The 17,969-nt window shown below is 51.2% G+C and overlaps 1 protein-coding gene across 4 annotated transcripts in view; it reads right to left on the bottom strand.

Annotated features, from left to right (window-relative positions):
* LOC133355620 (sodium-coupled neutral amino acid transporter 3-like) overlaps nucleotides 1-17,969 on the bottom strand; it is a 136,478-nt gene that overhangs the window by 14,413 nt on the left and 104,096 nt on the right. For all 4 annotated transcript variants that reach the window (XM_061572984.1, XM_061572983.1, XM_061572985.1 and 1 more), the window contains 3 exons: nucleotides 15,470-15,545; nucleotides 9,022-9,104; nucleotides 1,445-1,503 (listed from right to left, as the gene is read on the bottom strand). In XM_061572984.1, the coding sequence (XP_061428968.1) occupies nucleotides 1,445-1,503; nucleotides 9,022-9,104; nucleotides 15,470-15,545 (218 nt within the window). The remainder of the gene's footprint in view (nucleotides 1-1,444; nucleotides 1,504-9,021; nucleotides 9,105-15,469; nucleotides 15,546-17,969) is intronic.

Raw genomic sequence — 17,969 nt, forward strand, 5'->3', positions numbered from 1 at the left:
TGATTGCTCAGCTTGTACCCATCTTCTCGGTTGAAATTGTGTCTGTGTCTATAAATATGGATGGCTTCATGAAGGAATCTTTGTTGATAGCCAGTGGGTTTGCAAAGTACCATCGTCTTAGAGAAATCAATTTCGTGTGAGCCCACCGCATTAAAACAATGATCAGCAACGGCAGAGGTATTGGTCCTACCGTGGTTCAGATCTCGCTTATGTTCACGAACACGGTCCGAGACATGTCGCTTAGTTTCCCCAATTGTAACTACTGCCGCAGACACAGCTTAGTTTGTAGACGCCAGGGTATTGAATATCAGGGATCACATCCTTCACAGACGGAATCAGATCACAAATTGTATGTACTGTGTTCAATCGAACCTGGATCTTTAGTTTGCTCATGATTTTGGAAATCTTTGCGGTGACCCCTGCTATGTATGGCAAGGTGATGATTTTGATTGGGTCCTCAGATGGTTCTTTCCCAACGGTTGGGGTGATAGCTTTACGGATTGTGTAGTCTGAATATCCATTCAGCTTGGTGTACGTGTTCCAGTTCACTGGCTAGGTGATGACGGTGGGAAATACATCGAGCTCTGTGGTGTAGAGTTTTGATGAGGGAATTCTTCTGGGATGGATGGTGGTGGGAGTCAGGTTTTAGGGAGGCATCCGTATGGGTGGCTTTCCTGTAGACAGTGTCCCACTGAGCCATCAGGTCTCTTTTCGATTAAAACATCCAGCAATGGTAGCTTGCCATCTTTTTCCACTTCCATGGTGAATTTGATGGCTGGGTGTAGTTGAGGAATTGGTTCAGAGCTGGTAGGCCATGTGGCCAGATGACGAACGTGTCATCTATGTACCTCTTCCACAAGGACGGACGTAGAGTGGATGCCTGGATGGCATCTGTCTCGAATTTTTCCATTAAAACATTGGCTACAACTGGAGATAAGGGAGAACCCATTGGGGTGCCTTCAACTTGTTTGTAGAATGTACCATTCCAGGTGAAGTAAGTGTTGGTGAGGCAGTGTCTCACCAGGGCCGGTACATCAGCATTCAGTCCTTGTTGGACAAAATCTTCAATGATTGCGACGGTGTCAGGCACAGTAACTTTGGTAAACAAAGAGACCACATCGAAACTAACGAGCAGATCACCTGGAGATAGTGAGATGTCCTTAATGAACGATACCAAGTGAGCTGAGTTAAGTACAGCTGAGGTGGTCTTACCAGTGAATGGTTGTAAGGTCTCAGACAGAAATCGGGCCAGTTTGTAGGTGGGTGAGTCAATTGTTATCGTAAGGCAAATTAGAAACTCTGCCCGTGATGTGGCCTACTTTGCAGAGCTGCCCCATCACCGCTGCCCATAGAGGGACAGAGCTGCCCCTGCTCAGCCTACAGACTTTCCCCGCACGAGCTGGAGTCCCACAACCGCGTCCCAGCGGGGCCGGGCGTCACTCACCACGATGAGAAAGAAGACCATGCACATGAGCGAGAATCCACTGGTGTACCCGAGGTAGCCTGCACGGCAGAGAAACACGACATTCAAACTCTGTCGTCAAACCTAAACAAAAGAAAAATCTGTCCAAGTCGTCAGTCGCAACGAGGAGCAATGGACATGCATAACGTGAAGGCACAACAGGGCAAATGAAAAGAGAAACGTCATGATTTGATGGAAACCCGCGTGTGGCACGGCTTGTCCTGTGATATCCTGTAAAATATAACAAAACTAATATTCCTGGTTCTTTCGGTAAAGCCACGTAGACAGAAAATAAAAATAATAAAATTAAAAGAAAAAAAAATAATTATTAAATTTCGATTTAAAGCTTTCGTGACTGCAGGGATTCATCTTCTTGGTTCTTTCGGTAAAGTCACGTAGAAGGGAAGTAATAAAATAATGAAAATAAAACATAATAGAACAATTCTCACGACGTGGCCGAAACGTCGTGAGAATTGTTTTATTATGTTTTATTTTTATTATTTTATTACTTCCCTTCTACGTGACTTTACCGATAGAACCAAGAAGAAAAATAATTATTGTATCATTTTTATTTTATACCTACGTGACTTTACCAAAGGAACCAAGAATATGAATTCCGGCAGTCACGAAAGTTTTAAGTAAAAATTTAAAACAAATATTTCCCCCCCCCCCCCCCCCCCCCCCCGTGGTATTTCTCGATTCTGCAATCGGCGCCGCGTCACGTGGCAAAGAATCCCATCGGAGCTCTCGCAGGAAAGTGCAACCCCCCCACCCCCACCCCCCCCCCTTTGGGTTGGAGCACGGCCCGTGGAGGTGGACACCACGAAGCTACCTCTGAGAACCCATCAAAGTTACCTTTGGTTCACATACCAGAGGAGGGCAACCCGCTCTCCCAACCACCCTGCCACGAGACGATCCGGTTTAATCGCAGGTGGTCGAATCCAGATTCGTGCTCTGCCCTCACCTCGTGCAATTGAACACCTCTGTATCAAAATACTTCCCCGTCTTGCCCGAGGTATTCGCATAACACGCAACCATTCACGCGATTCTGGGTTTCTACGAGCCGTCGCTTCGCCACCCACGTTCGCCGCGCCTGTTGAATCGAACTCAGGTCACCGTAACCCCCCCCTCCCCTTGCTTTATATCATTAAGATTGCAAGACACAACACAGTGCTTCTGATTGCAATGTTGATTTTAGAACAAAGCGCTGACTTGAAAATTCTTTAAATACTTCTGTGCGCGTTCCGCATAAACAACCGGAACGCTGCCCTGTGTAAGGAGGACGGTGAAATGATGACGATCTCCGATGGAAGAGATATTGTGGCTGTGAAAAAAACAACTAAAACATTCTGGGGAATGTCGCGATGTGTCAGCGTGCCTCGATATCTCACGCGAATGCAAGACGTTCGGATGCCGAGTTCTGATTGGCAGGAATGGCGCACACAAACACAAAGATCCCCTGTATAGGCTCAACAGACTGTTGTGGCAAGTGCCGTTAGCCAGCACCTATGAAGGCCGGCACGGCACACGAGGGGGTGGGTGGCTAGCACCACACCCTGGCCGCCTTTGTCTCCCCAGTGGCGATGTTTACACACCACACCAGGTACTCATTCGAGGCTAAGTCGACCTAGGGGGGCCCATGACCAGATCAGATAATCGTCACTGGTGTTGGCCGTTCGTAGCGCAGCGCGCTAACCGCTGTACTACCGCTCCCCGCACACACACACACAGTGACCCCCACAACAACAACAACCGACATTTGCCACTAAGTGGCGGTGACGTCACCACGACGCTTGTGCCAGGCTATGTGCACCTTGAGGCCACGTGAAGTGTCGAACGCCCGCTGGCAGGAGGTCACGGGGCAGACCTAGTTGGCACGGGTCGACTGACTGCGACGACTGAGATGACTGGCTGATGCACCACCTGTGCCCCCTACTGTGCCAACTTGCTGTGTTTTAGCCACCCGGCGCTCCGCTCGTTGTTGTGAGCATCACTCCTCCGCCCTCCGTTGTTGTTGGAGGGCGACTGCCTCCAACTTCCCAGTAGCGTCCTTCACGAGCCTCCTCCACAGAGGTCGATCTTAACACCGCTGGTACCAGTCATCAGCAAGTCCACTCAGCTCCATATTCTCCTGCACCACATCACTCCATCTCTTATCTAGCCCGTGCCGTGCCCATTTAGCCCACTCATCCGGCCGAACAAAAGCTGTTTAGGCATGCGGTGGCTGGGCATGCGGGCTACATGACCCAGCCAATGCAGCCTTGCTTGCCGGAGGAGCTCACCGATGGGACTTTGTCCAAATCTTTCAAGGATTTGTGAGCTCCTCACACAATCCAGCCTGGTTAAAGCAGGCCACAACTGCCCCATCACCAATTGGGAGTTTGGAAGCGTGTAGTGTCCGATGGCATAAAATACCCAGGCAAGGTGCTTAGTTTTGGTGGGGCTGATGATAAGGCCCCACCTCTTAGTGGCACGCTCCAGTTTCAGCAGCAGCGCCTCCAACTCCTCCTCTGAGTGAGCGGCAATTACCAGATCATCGGCATACATAACATGGTTGAGCAATAGGGAGCCATCCCTTGACAACATCCGGGCATCGATCAGCCTCCCATTGTATCTGTACCAGATGGAAATTCCTCTGGTACAGCTATTGAAGGTTTCACGAACTACGTGGTCGAAATAGATGTTAAATAATGTGGGAGCCAGACGACATCCCTGTCACACCCCAAGGTGTGCAGGGAATGGCTCTGACTCTCAGCCAAGTAGTTTTACCCGGGCCCGCTCACCATCATGAAGGTCCTTAATGATCGTGAGCAGAGGGTCAGGGACTCCGAAATCACGAAGAACCCAGAGCCCAGGCCTATTGATGGTATCATAGGCCTTGACCAGGTCAATAAAGCAGAGATGTATGTCTTGTTGGAATTCCCTACACCTCTGCTGTAGCAGATGGACAGAAAATGGCATCTGTGCAGGACCGCCCTTTTCTAAAACCGCATTGGGGCTCCACAAGCCTCTCCTCAGCGTGCCTAGCAAGGCGGTGTTGAATAATCCTTGCCAGGACCTTTCCTGGCACACTGAGGAGTGAGATGCCCCTGTCGTTATTACAGTCTGTGTGGTCCCCCTTCTTAAAGAGGGGGACCACCAGGGCATCCTTCCAATCCTGCGGAACCCGTCCAGTGGTCCAGACTGTTGTTATGATGTCATTTAGGGCAGTCTGTGCACAAACGCCACCCTCCCTCAGCATTTCGCTTGGGAGATCATCTCTGCCAGGTGCCTTTGCTGGTCTCAAACTCCGGATCGCCTTCAGTACTTCCTCAACAGATGGCACCTCAACCAGCTACTCAAAGGGGGTGACTTCTTCTTCCAATATTTCAGGCACCGCAGCCTCAGCAGGGTCATCCCCACTTTGTCCCACATATTCCAGGCTGAGGGATTTTCCCTCCCCCAGGACCTCACAGAAATGTTCAGCAAATCTGCAAACCTGTTCCTGGGGGTCGGAGATTGGATCACCGTTTTTCCCCTAATGATGGTAATAGGTGTGGCGCTGCAGGTTACTTTTTTGATGGAGTTAAATAGTGATTTGTAATTGCGGGCCATTGAGGCAGACTCCATCTCCTCAGCAACCTGCGACCACCACCCATCCTTGCAGTGCCTCACGGCTCTCCGAACCTCCGAGCGAAGGCTGCGGTAAGCCTCCTCAATCTCTAACGTGGGATGCTGTAGACGATAAGAGTGGGCCTGTCGCTTTTTCTCAGCCAGCCTAAACACCTCCTCCGTCAGCCAAGGTCTTTGGGGAGGTCTGGACCATGTAACCAAAGTAGCCATTGCAGCTGCATGAGCCACAGTTTTAAACCTCGCCCATTTCCCCTCGACATCTGGAGGAGTGGGGGATGATGCCAACCCCAGCCGCAAGCGATGATTAAATTCTCGCTTGCAACTTTAATCAACTAGCTGGGACCAGGCCACCTTGCGATTTGAATGGGGTCCTGGGTGTACACCCACCAACGGAATGGAAGAATGGCAGGCGCATCTTACAGATGACAAGTCCATGGTCAGTGGGCAGATCAGCTCCACGATAGGTCCTGGTGTCAAAGGACATGGGCCCGCATCCACTGTTCCATCACTACGTAGTCCAGCAGATGTTCTTGCTTGGACCCGACATGCATCCATGATGTTGTGTGGATGTGCCGATGCCGGAATGGTGTGTGGATAATTACAAGCCCATAGCAGCCTCCTACCTTTGTTATTGAGCTGATCTGGCCCATGCCTTTCAATCACTCCAGACCAGGTATCAGCATCATGACCAACTCGGGCATTGAAGTCGTCCAACAGGATGACTCTATTTCGAGGGGCCACTTTAGCTAGCACCTGTGACAGGAGGTCATATAAGCCATCTGATTCATTGGCGAGCCCAATAGGGTCTGGGACTTACCACTTTCCACACCTCACCGCTATGCTCCCACGCCCCCTTCATTCTTTTGTTCAGAAGAAGAGCCACTTCCTGTTTTTTGGCAGTCTCCTGCCCCGAGTAGAGGACTGTCCACCCCTCATGGTGGCAGAGTCGGTCCACCGGATCTCCTGAATACCACAGCCGGTCCAGCTCCCGACAGAGGAGTGGCAGCTTCTCCTCCGCAGCAAGCGTTCGAACATTCCACGTGACCATCCGAAGTGGCTTTTTGTTGTTTCTGGAGGAGCCTACTGTAGCGCTCCTTAAAACAATCCCGATTTCAAGCCTTTACTAATTTTCTTTTAATTCGTTACAAATTCAATTTGTGAAATCCAGTGCACTGAAGGACGGTACGCCGCTGGTATTCACGACGACGATGATGATGATGATGACAACGATGGTGATCTTTGTAAACACTTTGCAAACAGAGGTTGAAAACCGAGGATGGCAACTGCTTAAGCGTCGGCTTCGTCTGTGTCCGTTTGTAATGAGGGGAGTTGAGGAGGGGCGGTACTGTAACCCGAGTGACGATAATTCGATGTGACAGCAATCTGTAGGATAAAGTTCCGTTGGCATCCAGAACTCACCCTAACTATTGAAAGCTGGTCAAACTGATCGCATGAACTCAACACACTCGTCAACATCACTGTGGCCTATGAAATATAATCGCCGACATTTCAGACATTGGGCCCTTCTTCATGGTATATTGCTCAAAACGTCGCCGACTATATACTTGTTGAGTTTATTTTAAGGCCACAGCCTTGTTGGCAGGGTTTCCCAAAACTTGGAAGATCCAAAACAGAGCAAAAAAAAGGACTAATGCCAAATATGCCCCATAAACAAATACGAAGACAAACGGATGTTGTAATGCTTATAATTAAATCCACACGCTCACGCAAACGACATTTTCATAAACGTTGTTTTTCAGTTGAGCAAAGGGCTCATTCTGACCGGAATAAAACCAGACCTACAAATACCGGGCGAGGGACGATGAGGAAACATCGCGTGATTTGAATGCACATCTATCATCAGTCGTTACAGAGAAGTGTAAAAAATGTAACAAAAAAAAACCATGAAAGCTAAAACAAATAAAGTGGCCAGCGATTTTGTAAATAACAACATTTCGGGACGGAGTCAGCTGTTTGGTGTCCCACAAGCGAGCATCTTTCGGCCCAGCGTGGGCACTGCGGGGCACGCCACCACCGCCTCCTCATCCCCCATGTGGCCGCTAATGTTGGTTTTGGCCAACCCTCGCGTGCACTTTGACCAAACCAACAAAACAAATATAAACGGCACCTTTCTTTTTCTCTCCGCGGCGGTGTTTCTGACATCCGCACGACCCGCATGTCGAATGCAGCGTGTGTCACGGCACGTGATTGTGCACCGTGCGTACCGTGGTACCGTGCATACCGTGCGTATCGTGCGTACCATGGTACCATGGTACCGTGTGTACTGTGGAACCGTGTTCTCTGGGCTCTGTGCTCAGGCCTGGCTACTCTGTGTATTCCAATTTAATCCATGCCCCCTGCACGCTCTTCAAGACCTGCCAATGGTGCCCTTCTACGCGAGCCTCGATCTTGGCTGCATACTTGGGGTGATCTGGCATCGCCTTATTTGTATTCAGTTTAACACGTCAGCTTTCGCGACCAATATCATTCATAACACAGGATTTTTTTGGGTTAGATCGCGTAAATATGTCGGTAAACCCGCAAAATGTTGTGGCTTTGCTCTCCAACACACCAGTGGGTGCTGTACTAGTGACGAACTGACCACGTTTTGTTTTACGTGACAAACCCCTTACTAGTTGGCTGTGTCGGGTGGTGGCAGGTTTAACGACGCGTTTATATAGTTACGCGATCTAACCCAAAAAAACCTGTATCATTAGTATTCATATTACGTGTAAATTAGTGTTTGTGTTGTTATTATTATTATTATTGTGTACCCCACTGCATTGTGGGGTTTGTTAACAGTGAGGGGGGGGGGGGTCACATGTTGCTGAGGAGTTGAGTGGAGTTAGTCTAATATTGTTTTCAGATCCCGCCAACGAGCGATCTATCATTTCAAACAACCTAATCAGAGATGAGTCAGTCAATCTGTCGTTATCGGATTATTATCTGAGGGCCCGGTCAGATACTGGGTGAGTCAGTCTATCACTGTCTGGAAAAACGAGCCAGTCGGTCTCGACTGAACAGACAAGATACATCGAGAACAACAAAAAGGAAGGAATCGTAAGCCCATAAGCTGACACGTAAACACCGCTAGCGGTAAGGAATTGTTGTTCTACGTCTCCACCGGCGGAGACGCGACGAGCTCGGGAGGGGCTCATGGACGAGCTGGACGATGCAGAGCCCAACGACGGCAAAACCAGCGGGCGCCGGACGACGCCAGCCCGTTCCGGTGAAACCGCACCCGCGGGGGAAGGTTAAACCACGTGTGTCCTTATTGACAATAAACTGTTGTGTTGCAACCAGAAATTCGAGCGCGTTCGGTGTAATTTGTGCGAGGCGCGCGTTGTCTTTGTGCGTCGTGTTATGGGGGCAGCGATGACGGCACACCGGCCCGCACGCTGCGCCGTGCTACGATTCACCACCGCCAGCCCCCCGCGTTCCATCGCCAGCGCTGATGTAACGCGGCAGTGTTGCCGATGAACGTTTGTACCCGGGCAGGCACTTCCCCTTCCGATGTCTCGCTCTACAAGGAGTACCCTGGGAAATAATTAATCGATTCGTGCTGATTGCGTACGATTGGTTGACCTGGATCAGGCGGTCGCTGTAGATTATCGATCGTCGCTCCCTCGCACGGTTGGGTTTTCTGCGGGTGCTACGGTTTGCTCCCACACGTTGATATATAGACATTAAACACCTTTATATATAGAAGACTGCAGAGCTTGGGAAATTGTTGGCTCATCGCCTGGGCACCTTCCCGCTGGGTACATACAGTTTATACGTTTTAGTTTTAATTCATGTTTATGCCCCCTAAACCTATTTTCCTCAAACTTTAAGCATTAATATTTGCGGATTTAATATTCTCCAGGAAGGTATCCCCTACGAATCTGAAGGCTTTAACCGTTTCGCACATGCCTACGGACAGCCAGAGGGAGGGGTGGATCACTCACCGATATTCTTCATGAGAGCGAGCGGCAGAATGACTGCTATCGTCACAATGACGACCAGGTAGTCGCCGTTCAGGTACCACGCACTGCGGAAATAAAGACAAAAAGATCCCACGTATAACCTTAACCGACTGTTGGGGCAAGTGCTGTTAGCGAGCACCTATGAAGGCCGGCACGGTACATGAGGGGGTGGGAGGCCAGCACCACATCTGGCCGCCTTTGTCTCCCCAGTGGCGATGTTTACATGCCGCACTAGGTACTCATTTGAGGCCGAGTGGACATAGGGGAGGCCCAGGGTCTATTCAAACAATCGTCACTGGTGCTGGTGGTGAGCGGGAATCGAACTCATGTCGCCGGGTTTGTAGTGCGCCCACACGCAGCTAGTGGTGACAACCCTGTGTGTGTGTGTGTCGGGGTTCTCCGGTGCCATCCCACACGATGCAATACAAATATAAATAAATTGTGCTCAGCGTCCAAATGCAGGACCCTCCTGAGAAGGAAGAGATTCAATGCGGCTCTGGTGGGCAAAAAGAATGGAAAATAAAAAAAAACCCAAACGTGGGCGGTTTGCACAAATTAGGCAAAGCTCACCACCAACATTTAAAAACATATTCCTGATACGTGAAGGTAATTATCTATAGGTTTAGAAAATGTGGCTCAGGAATAGTTTGACACACACATGAAACGTAACACACCATCCATTGCCACCATCGCTGCGCGCATGACGGACAGTCCGTCTGAGCACGTCCAACACCGTGCGTGGTATTTCATGAGCACGTTTGGCTACGTACGGTGTGAAAGAAGTTCAACATACGTACAGCTCCAATTGGTCGATGTACTCGGCCCAAGTACGAACGTTGCCGCATGATTCGACTACAGATGGTTATCACGGAGCGTGCGAAACGTGCGTCCGAGATCACCAAACTGCCCACGTGGCACCGTGGGGGTGAAAAGCCACTGATTCAACCCACGTGCGGAGGATTGCACACGCAATGCCAACTGTGGTGCAAGTCGGTAAACTCGCAAACGTTACACTCTGGCCGTCGGAGGACGGGCTCGGCGCGTCAAATGTCAACCGCAGAAGCGCGTGCCGTCACCTTTGCTGTTCCCTCACCGTTCAATTCAACGTGCTCTTTAATCACCTCGTCAACAACTTCATCTTCGGCATCATCATCATCAGCCAAGGTCAATTAACCGCCACATGAAGGCCTCCCCCAGGCCGCCTCCATCCCCCATGGGCCTGTGATGCAGCCGGTCCACCGGCGGTTTCATCGCTCCATCTCCCCGAGCCAACGCCCCCCCCCCCCGGGTGTGCTCCGCTCCGAACCCCCAACTCCGTCACCGGTCTTGACTGCCGGCCATTGCCCCCTCTCGTCGTCAGGGGTACTGCCTTGAGCCCGCTCACGTTTCCCCCACACCTGTAATCGTCACTACCCCTGTGCACGCTCTCTAATCCACCCGGCTCCTCCTTTCGTCTCCCATGGGCAAGCGAGCATTTCTCCGCGCTTCTTTGCGGACTGTGCAGCTTTAACAAATAAAGTCTTCACGACCGTGTTTCTGAAACCTTACGTTAATTGCAGGTAGTACACACTCACTGCCCGCCTTCATCAAGTTCAGGACGAGTTCATCTCGGAAACTAGAACTCCGCATTTCATTCGCGGCGCTGTACGGCCCTGATCATCGTGACAACAAGTTTCCACGAGGAAACAACTTATTTATTGATGTACTTACCCAGAGAGGGCCGGATGCAAAAAACAACATACGACGTGGAAATAAAGCACGCAGGTACGCACTTACACACGCCGCACGGACGCACGCACGCACTCGGCTCCCAACAGCGTAACAGAGTGGCTCTTTGTCTCCCAACGGGCGACCCACACAGCCCTCCCCAACCTCCCGCGCCTCGCTCGCTCGAACACGCACGCACGCACAAACTCGCAGAAGACGCTTGGGAAGTGCTCGCTAAGTCATTATGCCTTGCGAATGTGCGTCACACTGTGAGCGAAGGCTCTCGCTGTTGTGGCTTAGATCTGTGCTGGGCTCTCGTCCAGCCCTGCGATTGTTTGAGATTCTAGTTTGTGCCCATATCACACGGCCTTGTGCATCGGCCTCTCTCCTCCCGAACCCCACCCGCCGGGCCATCAAAAACTAGATCCCAGGCCAGCATTCATCGCCCCCCATTGGCAAGAGCCCGCTGAGAAAGAACGTCGTTGAGTGTGCGACTTTTTGCAAACAGTTTTTTTGTTGTTGTACCGTCGCTGCTCGGTTTTTTTTTGGGGCGAGTCGTTAGCAGCGCTCGATTGGTTTTGCAGCTTGCGAGCTTTGGGGCACGCACGATCGGTGAATGGGAATGTTTTTTTTTACATATCACAATAATAATAACGATGATGATGGATCCGCGCGAGACACGACGCAAATGTAACCACGACGACGGGGACGCCAGGCGGGCGCGTTAACCTCCCTGGCGCTGGGATCACGAGCAGCTTTGCCGCCACTCGCGTTGTGGCGAAAGACTTCTTCCCGAGTGCGTAATGTTAACGCAAGTAATAGCGTGCAAATTAATAACAAAACACTGCCCCAATTAGTCAACGTTTTAATTGCTGCCGAAATAATAAGTCAATGAAAAGCCACCGAGACAAGTATAAATCTGCCTCTGCCAAAATATAACTTGTCTAAAGTGACTTATTGTTCTGAGTGGAGATGTTCTCAGTGGAGACGTCCTCAGTGGAGATGTTCTGAGTGGAGATGTTCTGAGTAGAGATGTTCTGAGTGGAGATGTTCTGAGTGGAGATGTTCTGAGTGGAGATGTTCTGGGTGGAGATGTTCTGAGTGGAGATGTTCTGGGTGGAGATGTTCTGGGTGGAGATGTCCTCAGTGGAGATGTTCTGAGTGGAGATGTTCTGAGTGGAGATGTTCTGGGTGGAGATGTTCTGAGTGGAGATGTTCTGGGTGGAGATGTTCTGAGTGGAGATGTTCTGGGTGGAGATGTTCTGAGTGGAGATGTTCTGAGTGGAGATGTTCTGAGTGGAGATGTCCTCAGTGGAGATGTTCTGAGTGGAGATGTTCTGAGTGGAGATGTTCTGGGTGGAGATGTTCTGAGTGGAGATGTTCTGGGTGGAGATGTTCTGAGTGGAGATGTTCTGAGTGGAGATGTTCTGAGTGGAGATATTCTGAGTGGAGATTTTCTGAGTGGAGATGTTCTGGGTGGAGATGTTCTGAGTGGAGATGTTCTGAGTGGAGATGTTCTGAGTGGAGATGTTCTGGGTGGAGATGTTCTGAGTGGAGATGTTCTGAGTGGAGATGTTCTGAGTGGAGATTTTCTGAGTGGAGATGTTCTGGGTGGAGATGTCCTCAGTGGAGATGTTCTGAGTGGAGATGTTCTGAGTGGAGATGTTCTGGGTGGAGATGTTCTGAGTGGAGATGTTCTGGGTGGAGATGTTCTGAGTGGAGATGTTCTGAGTGGAGATGTTCTGAGTGGAGATATTCTGAGTGGAGATGTTCTGAGTGGAGATGTTCTGGGTGGAGATGTTCTGAGTGGAGATGTTCTGAGTGGAGATGTTCTGAGTGGAGATGTTCTGAGTGGAGATGTTCTGGGAGGAAATGTTCTGAGTGGAGATGTTCTGGGTGGAGATGTTCTGGGTGGAGATGTTCTGAGTGGAGATGTTCTGAGTGGAGATGTCCTCAGTGGAGATGTTCTGAGTGGAGATGTTCTGGGTGGAGATGTTCTGAGTGGAGATGTTCTGGGTGGAGATATTCTGAGTGGAGATGTTCTGGGTGGAGATGTTCTGAGTGGAGATGTTCTGGGTGGAGATGTTCTGAGTGGAGATGTCCTCAGTGGAGATGTTCTGAGTGGAGATTTTCTGGGTGGAGACATTCTAAGTAGAGATGTCCTGGGCTAACTTTCATTTGTCCTCACCCATTTCACCCTGCCCTCAAATAATAATCGGCAGAGAAGTGTGAGCCCGAGTCTGTGTGGATCCTAACGAAAGCTCCTGGTTACTGATTCTGTTTGCTTTGTTAAATTAAATTGTTTCATTTTCTTTGGTTCTTTGGGTTAAGTCACGTAGGTATAAAATAAAATAAATCATGATGTTTCGGGCGCAACACAAGCGTCCGTCATCAGGTGGCTTTGCCACCTACCTGACTTTACCGAAAGAACCAAAGAGTATGGATTCCTGCAGTCACGAAAACTTCAAATCAACACGATATTGTTTCCTTGCTTTAGTTTTGTACACGAAAACATTCTTACGAATCGTTTTTTGTCTTTTCACGTTTTTGACCGGTTTCACATTCCTGTAACAGCGCGCACCGACACCCGCCGTTTGTATCGCGAGCTACGTGACCGTCATTGTAAGCGAGATCTGTACCGTGCAGCAGTAACATCTGCACCGTCGCAAAGATGCTCGTGAAATAGAGACTAACGGATTAGTGGGCCCCTTCCTGCTCAAATAAATAAGCATCTAAAATCTATTTACATTTTTGGCACATCGCTCTCGTTGAACAATTTACAAATTTACAAATCATGAAGCAGATTTTCCACCACGGGCCAGGGGACTCTGGAGTTGTGTTCCCTGAGATGAAGTGAACGGGCGCACCGCCCTCCATCCAGCCACGTGATAAAACACCCCGTGGAATGAGATGTCTCCGAACCGCTTCCGAGATCCCCGCAAATGGCCTCTTTAAGCTGCGATTTTGTGGCGCTGCACTTTCCTGCGGGTCCTGCGAGAGTGATGTTCGTCACTTGGCAATGAAATAAAAACATTCTCAGACATGGACTTTTTGACAAATTTAGTGCACAACCAAATTTAATGTGAGGGTGTTTTTTGTGCATGCGTTGTGTGCGTGTGTAACGGTGGTTGCATAGCGGTGGGCGCGGTGCTTTATGAACCCAGCCACCCGAATTTGATTGCCACTCACGGCCAACACCGGTGACAATTATCTGAACTGGAGCTGTCTCTCTCCTAGGTCGACTCAGCCTCAAGTACCTGGTGCGGTGTGATCATTAGCACAGGGAAGACAAATGCTGCCGGGCGTGGTGCTGGCCACCCACTCCCTCGTGTTCCGTGTTGGCATTCACAAGTGCTGGCCACTCACAGCCCCCCAGAGTGTGTTTGGGCTACACAGAGGGGGTGGGAGTCTTTGCTGGCAATGGTAACCAGGCTGAGACCACGAACTCTCCAGTTGGCTTTGCTTGGAATCTAGCTCAGGACGTCAGCACTGTGAACCCCAACCGAAGCTCATTCGAACAACAGGCGGGGGACACGAACAGGATGTGCTCGCCCCCACGTTCTCCGCTGCCTCGCGTTACTCACTACAATGGGGATCGATGTCTGCTTTTCGTTCGGTACCAGATTCCCAGCTAGCCGAGCGAGGCCTTGATTGGTTGGTTGGTGGGAAGGGGGGGGGGGGATGTCACGCGGAGACGCTTCGTATGGATTACACGGGCTGGAGAAGGGGGTCACGACGCAATCACGCGTCCGTCAGTCACGTGCGGGGGAGGGGGGGCGAAGGGGTCAACGCCCACACGCGGCCACGCGGGCGAGAGGTCACCGGGCGTAGAAACGCGTGACCACGCGGGGCCCCGTCCCGGCTGCTGCCAGGGTTGGCGGATCGCACGGACGTCACCGAGACGTTCCGTCCCCCGCGGGGCCACGGGGTGGTCGGATGACGGCGCGGTTACAGCGGTGGCGGCGCTAGGAATAGCTCGGACCCAGATCCTCGTGTACAATTTTCCAACGTTGACAGCACTGCCCCGACGAAGAAGAATGTTGAGATCGAGCGAGGCTGAAAATGTGAGTGCGAGTTTTAAATCGCGACGGTGATCTATCGCGTGCACACACGTGCCCTCCCACTGATGTGTATATGTGCACATTATGTATATATATTCAAAGACAAACATCCCCCGTGTAGCCTGTTACAGATTGTTGGGGCAAGTGCTGTTAGCGAGTAGCATCGATCAAGGCTGGCACAGCACACGAGGGGGTGCGTGGCCAACACCACGCCCGGCCGCCTTTGTCTCCCCAGTGGCGATGTTTACACATCGCACCGGGTACTCATTTGAGGCTGAGTCGACCTCGGAGAGGTCCAGGACCGGTTCAGATAATCGTCACTGGCGTTGGTCATGAGCGGGAATCGAACCCGGATTGCCAGGTTCGTAGCGCAGCGCGCTAACCGCTATACCACCGCTCCCCACTATGCAAACAACCGCCATTCACCACTAAGTGGCGGTGACGTCACCACGACGTTTGTGCCAGGCTATTTGCACGTTAAGGCCACGTGAAGTGTCGAACGCCTGCTGGCAGGAGGTCACGGGACAGACCCAGGTGCCATGGGTCGACTGATGACTGGCCGATGCACCACATATACACATATCCGTGCACAAACACACACATCTATGCACACACACAGACACTGACACACAGACACTGACACACATACACAGACTGGGTACCTCTGATCGGTGGCGAGTAGCGTGCGGATCACAGTGGGCAGCTCCGTCTTCACGATGTACAGGTAGCTGGACATCGCTGTCGAAAGAAAACACGACGGTGATTTACACTGACAAAGACAAAGGTCCCGTGTGTAGCTCGTAGACACTGTTGGGGCAAGTGCTGTTGGCTATTAGCGAGCACCTACGGAGGTCCGACACAGTGACACCAGTGCCACACACACACCCAGCCACAAACGCTCACACGCAAACAACACTCACCAACACAAACATAAACGACAAAGATCTCCCGTATAACCGTAACAGACTGTAGGGGCAAGTGCTGTTAGCGAGCACCTATGAAGGCCGGAACGGTACACGAGGGGGTGGGTGGCCAGCACCACGCCCGGCCGCATTTGTCTTACCTGTGCTAATGATCACACACTGCACCAGGTACTCATTTGAGGCCGAATCGACCTAGGGGAGGCCCTGGACCGGTTCAGATAATCGTCACTGGGTGTTGGCCGTGAGCGAGAATCGAACCCCGTTCGCCGGGTTCATAACGCAGCGTAGCGCTAACCGCTACACCACCGCACACTCACTCACACGCACACACACTCACTCACACGCACACACACTCACACACACACTCACTCACACTCACTCACACACACACACTCACTCACACACTCACTCACTCGCACACACGCACACTCACACGCACGCACACTCACACACTCACACAACAAAGATCCCCCGCATAGCCTTAACAGACTGTAGGGGCAAGTGCTGTTAGCGAGCACCTCACACACACACTCACACACACACACTCACTCACACGCACGCACACACACTCACACACAAGCACACACACTCACTCACACGCACACACTCACTCACACGCACGCACACACACTCACACACGCACACACACACTCACTCACACACACTCACACACACGCACACACACTCACTCACACACACACACACGCACACACACTCACTCACACTTGACCTTCATTTATAGCCGTGAGAGCAGTTTGAGCCGTGGGAGGTTCTTAGGCGTAAAAAAAGTGTGCATCTTTTGAAATAATTACGATGAAGCAGTGCAGAAAATCTATTTGTCGGGCTGTACTTCTACGCTCCCAGAGTCAACGTTCCCCCGCCTCTATAGGCGTGCGCTGACCCAGAGCGGAGAAGTATCGCAAATAACTCGCAATGTAACCGTACGGTGCAGGAGAACACCCATCCAGTAGTGGGGCAAGTGCGAATTTCAAGAAACGTGCAGAGTGAATGTTGTTGTGAAGCCAAAGTTTCGTAATCGAATCCGTGTTAAACAAAGCCCAAAACATTACACCGTTCATTTCAACCACTGCAGCCGTTCCGCAAAACTCCCGTCCGTACACACGGCCGTGGGCCACCCGACGCGTTCCGTTATTTATTTAGCCGGAAACACAAAGCTCAAGTTCCACGAGCGGCCGTCGCTGGATCGGCCGAACGCGGAGTCCCCGGCGGGCAGCTCGGCATCGCGATCGGCGGTCTCGGCGGCAGCGGGGGTCGCCATCGTCGTCCTGGTGTCGAAGCCGTTACCCAGCTCCAGTTTCGGAACTCAAGCTGGCATCCCTGCCCTGCGCGATGAGCGATGTGACCATTATTTGCTCCAGCCCAGGGCTTGACTTTCTCACGGAATGTTGATTTCGTGGACTGTAATTGGTGGCGCGTGACTCGCAGGAGCCGCGACGAGTATGGTGCATGTGGTGAGTGAGTGTGTGGGAGACGGGGGCTAGAAATACTGTTAGAGGGTGGCCAATGTAGGCTGGAGTTGGGATACGTGACATGTGGCCACGGCTGTAGCAGGCGGCATACTGGACGTGGTGTGCTGGGGTGCAGCGAGTGACCAGATGGCAGCTGGAGAACGAGCGGCTCTCATGGGCTCAAAGTGCGATGTCCTTGCACTTTTGCTCACGTCGAAGAAACTGCTTATGATTTGTTATTAAAACATCTGATGCTTTTGTTTTTCCTCCGGGTGTTAGGGGGTGGTGGAGCGTTATTTGCGCGTTTTTCCCTGTGATTCAAACTTTTTGGCTTCGTGCAGATTTTAATACTAAAACAAACTTGGATGTTATATTTATGTGCTAAAGGAACTTGTGCCAACATATTCACCACTGCAAAAATTGTAACTTAAACACCAAGACAAAGATCCCACCCCCACCGCCCTCACCCTGTGCAGCCATTGACAGACCTCTGGGGCAAGTGCTGTTAGCGAGGGCCTATTAAGGCTGGCACGGCGCAGGTTTTCCGGAACCACATTTGGCCGCCTTTGTTTCCCCAGTACTGATGCTTGCAGGTTGTCATTTAAGGCTGAATTGACCTAGGGGAGGCACCAGAACCGATTCGAATACTCGCCACTGGTGGTTAGCCACAGCCGGTAATCGAACTCAGGTCGCCGATTTTTCAGCGCGGTGAGATAGCCACCACGCCACCACTACCAAACTTAACGGTGCACACCACAGACACACGGAGA

Source organism: Lethenteron reissneri, chromosome 51 (assembly GCF_015708825.2).
Source record: "Lethenteron reissneri isolate LAM-NWPU_2019-01 chromosome 51, ASM1570882v1, whole genome shotgun sequence".
NCBI classification, from domain to species: Eukaryota; Metazoa; Chordata; class Hyperoartia; order Petromyzontiformes; family Petromyzontidae; genus Lethenteron; species Lethenteron reissneri.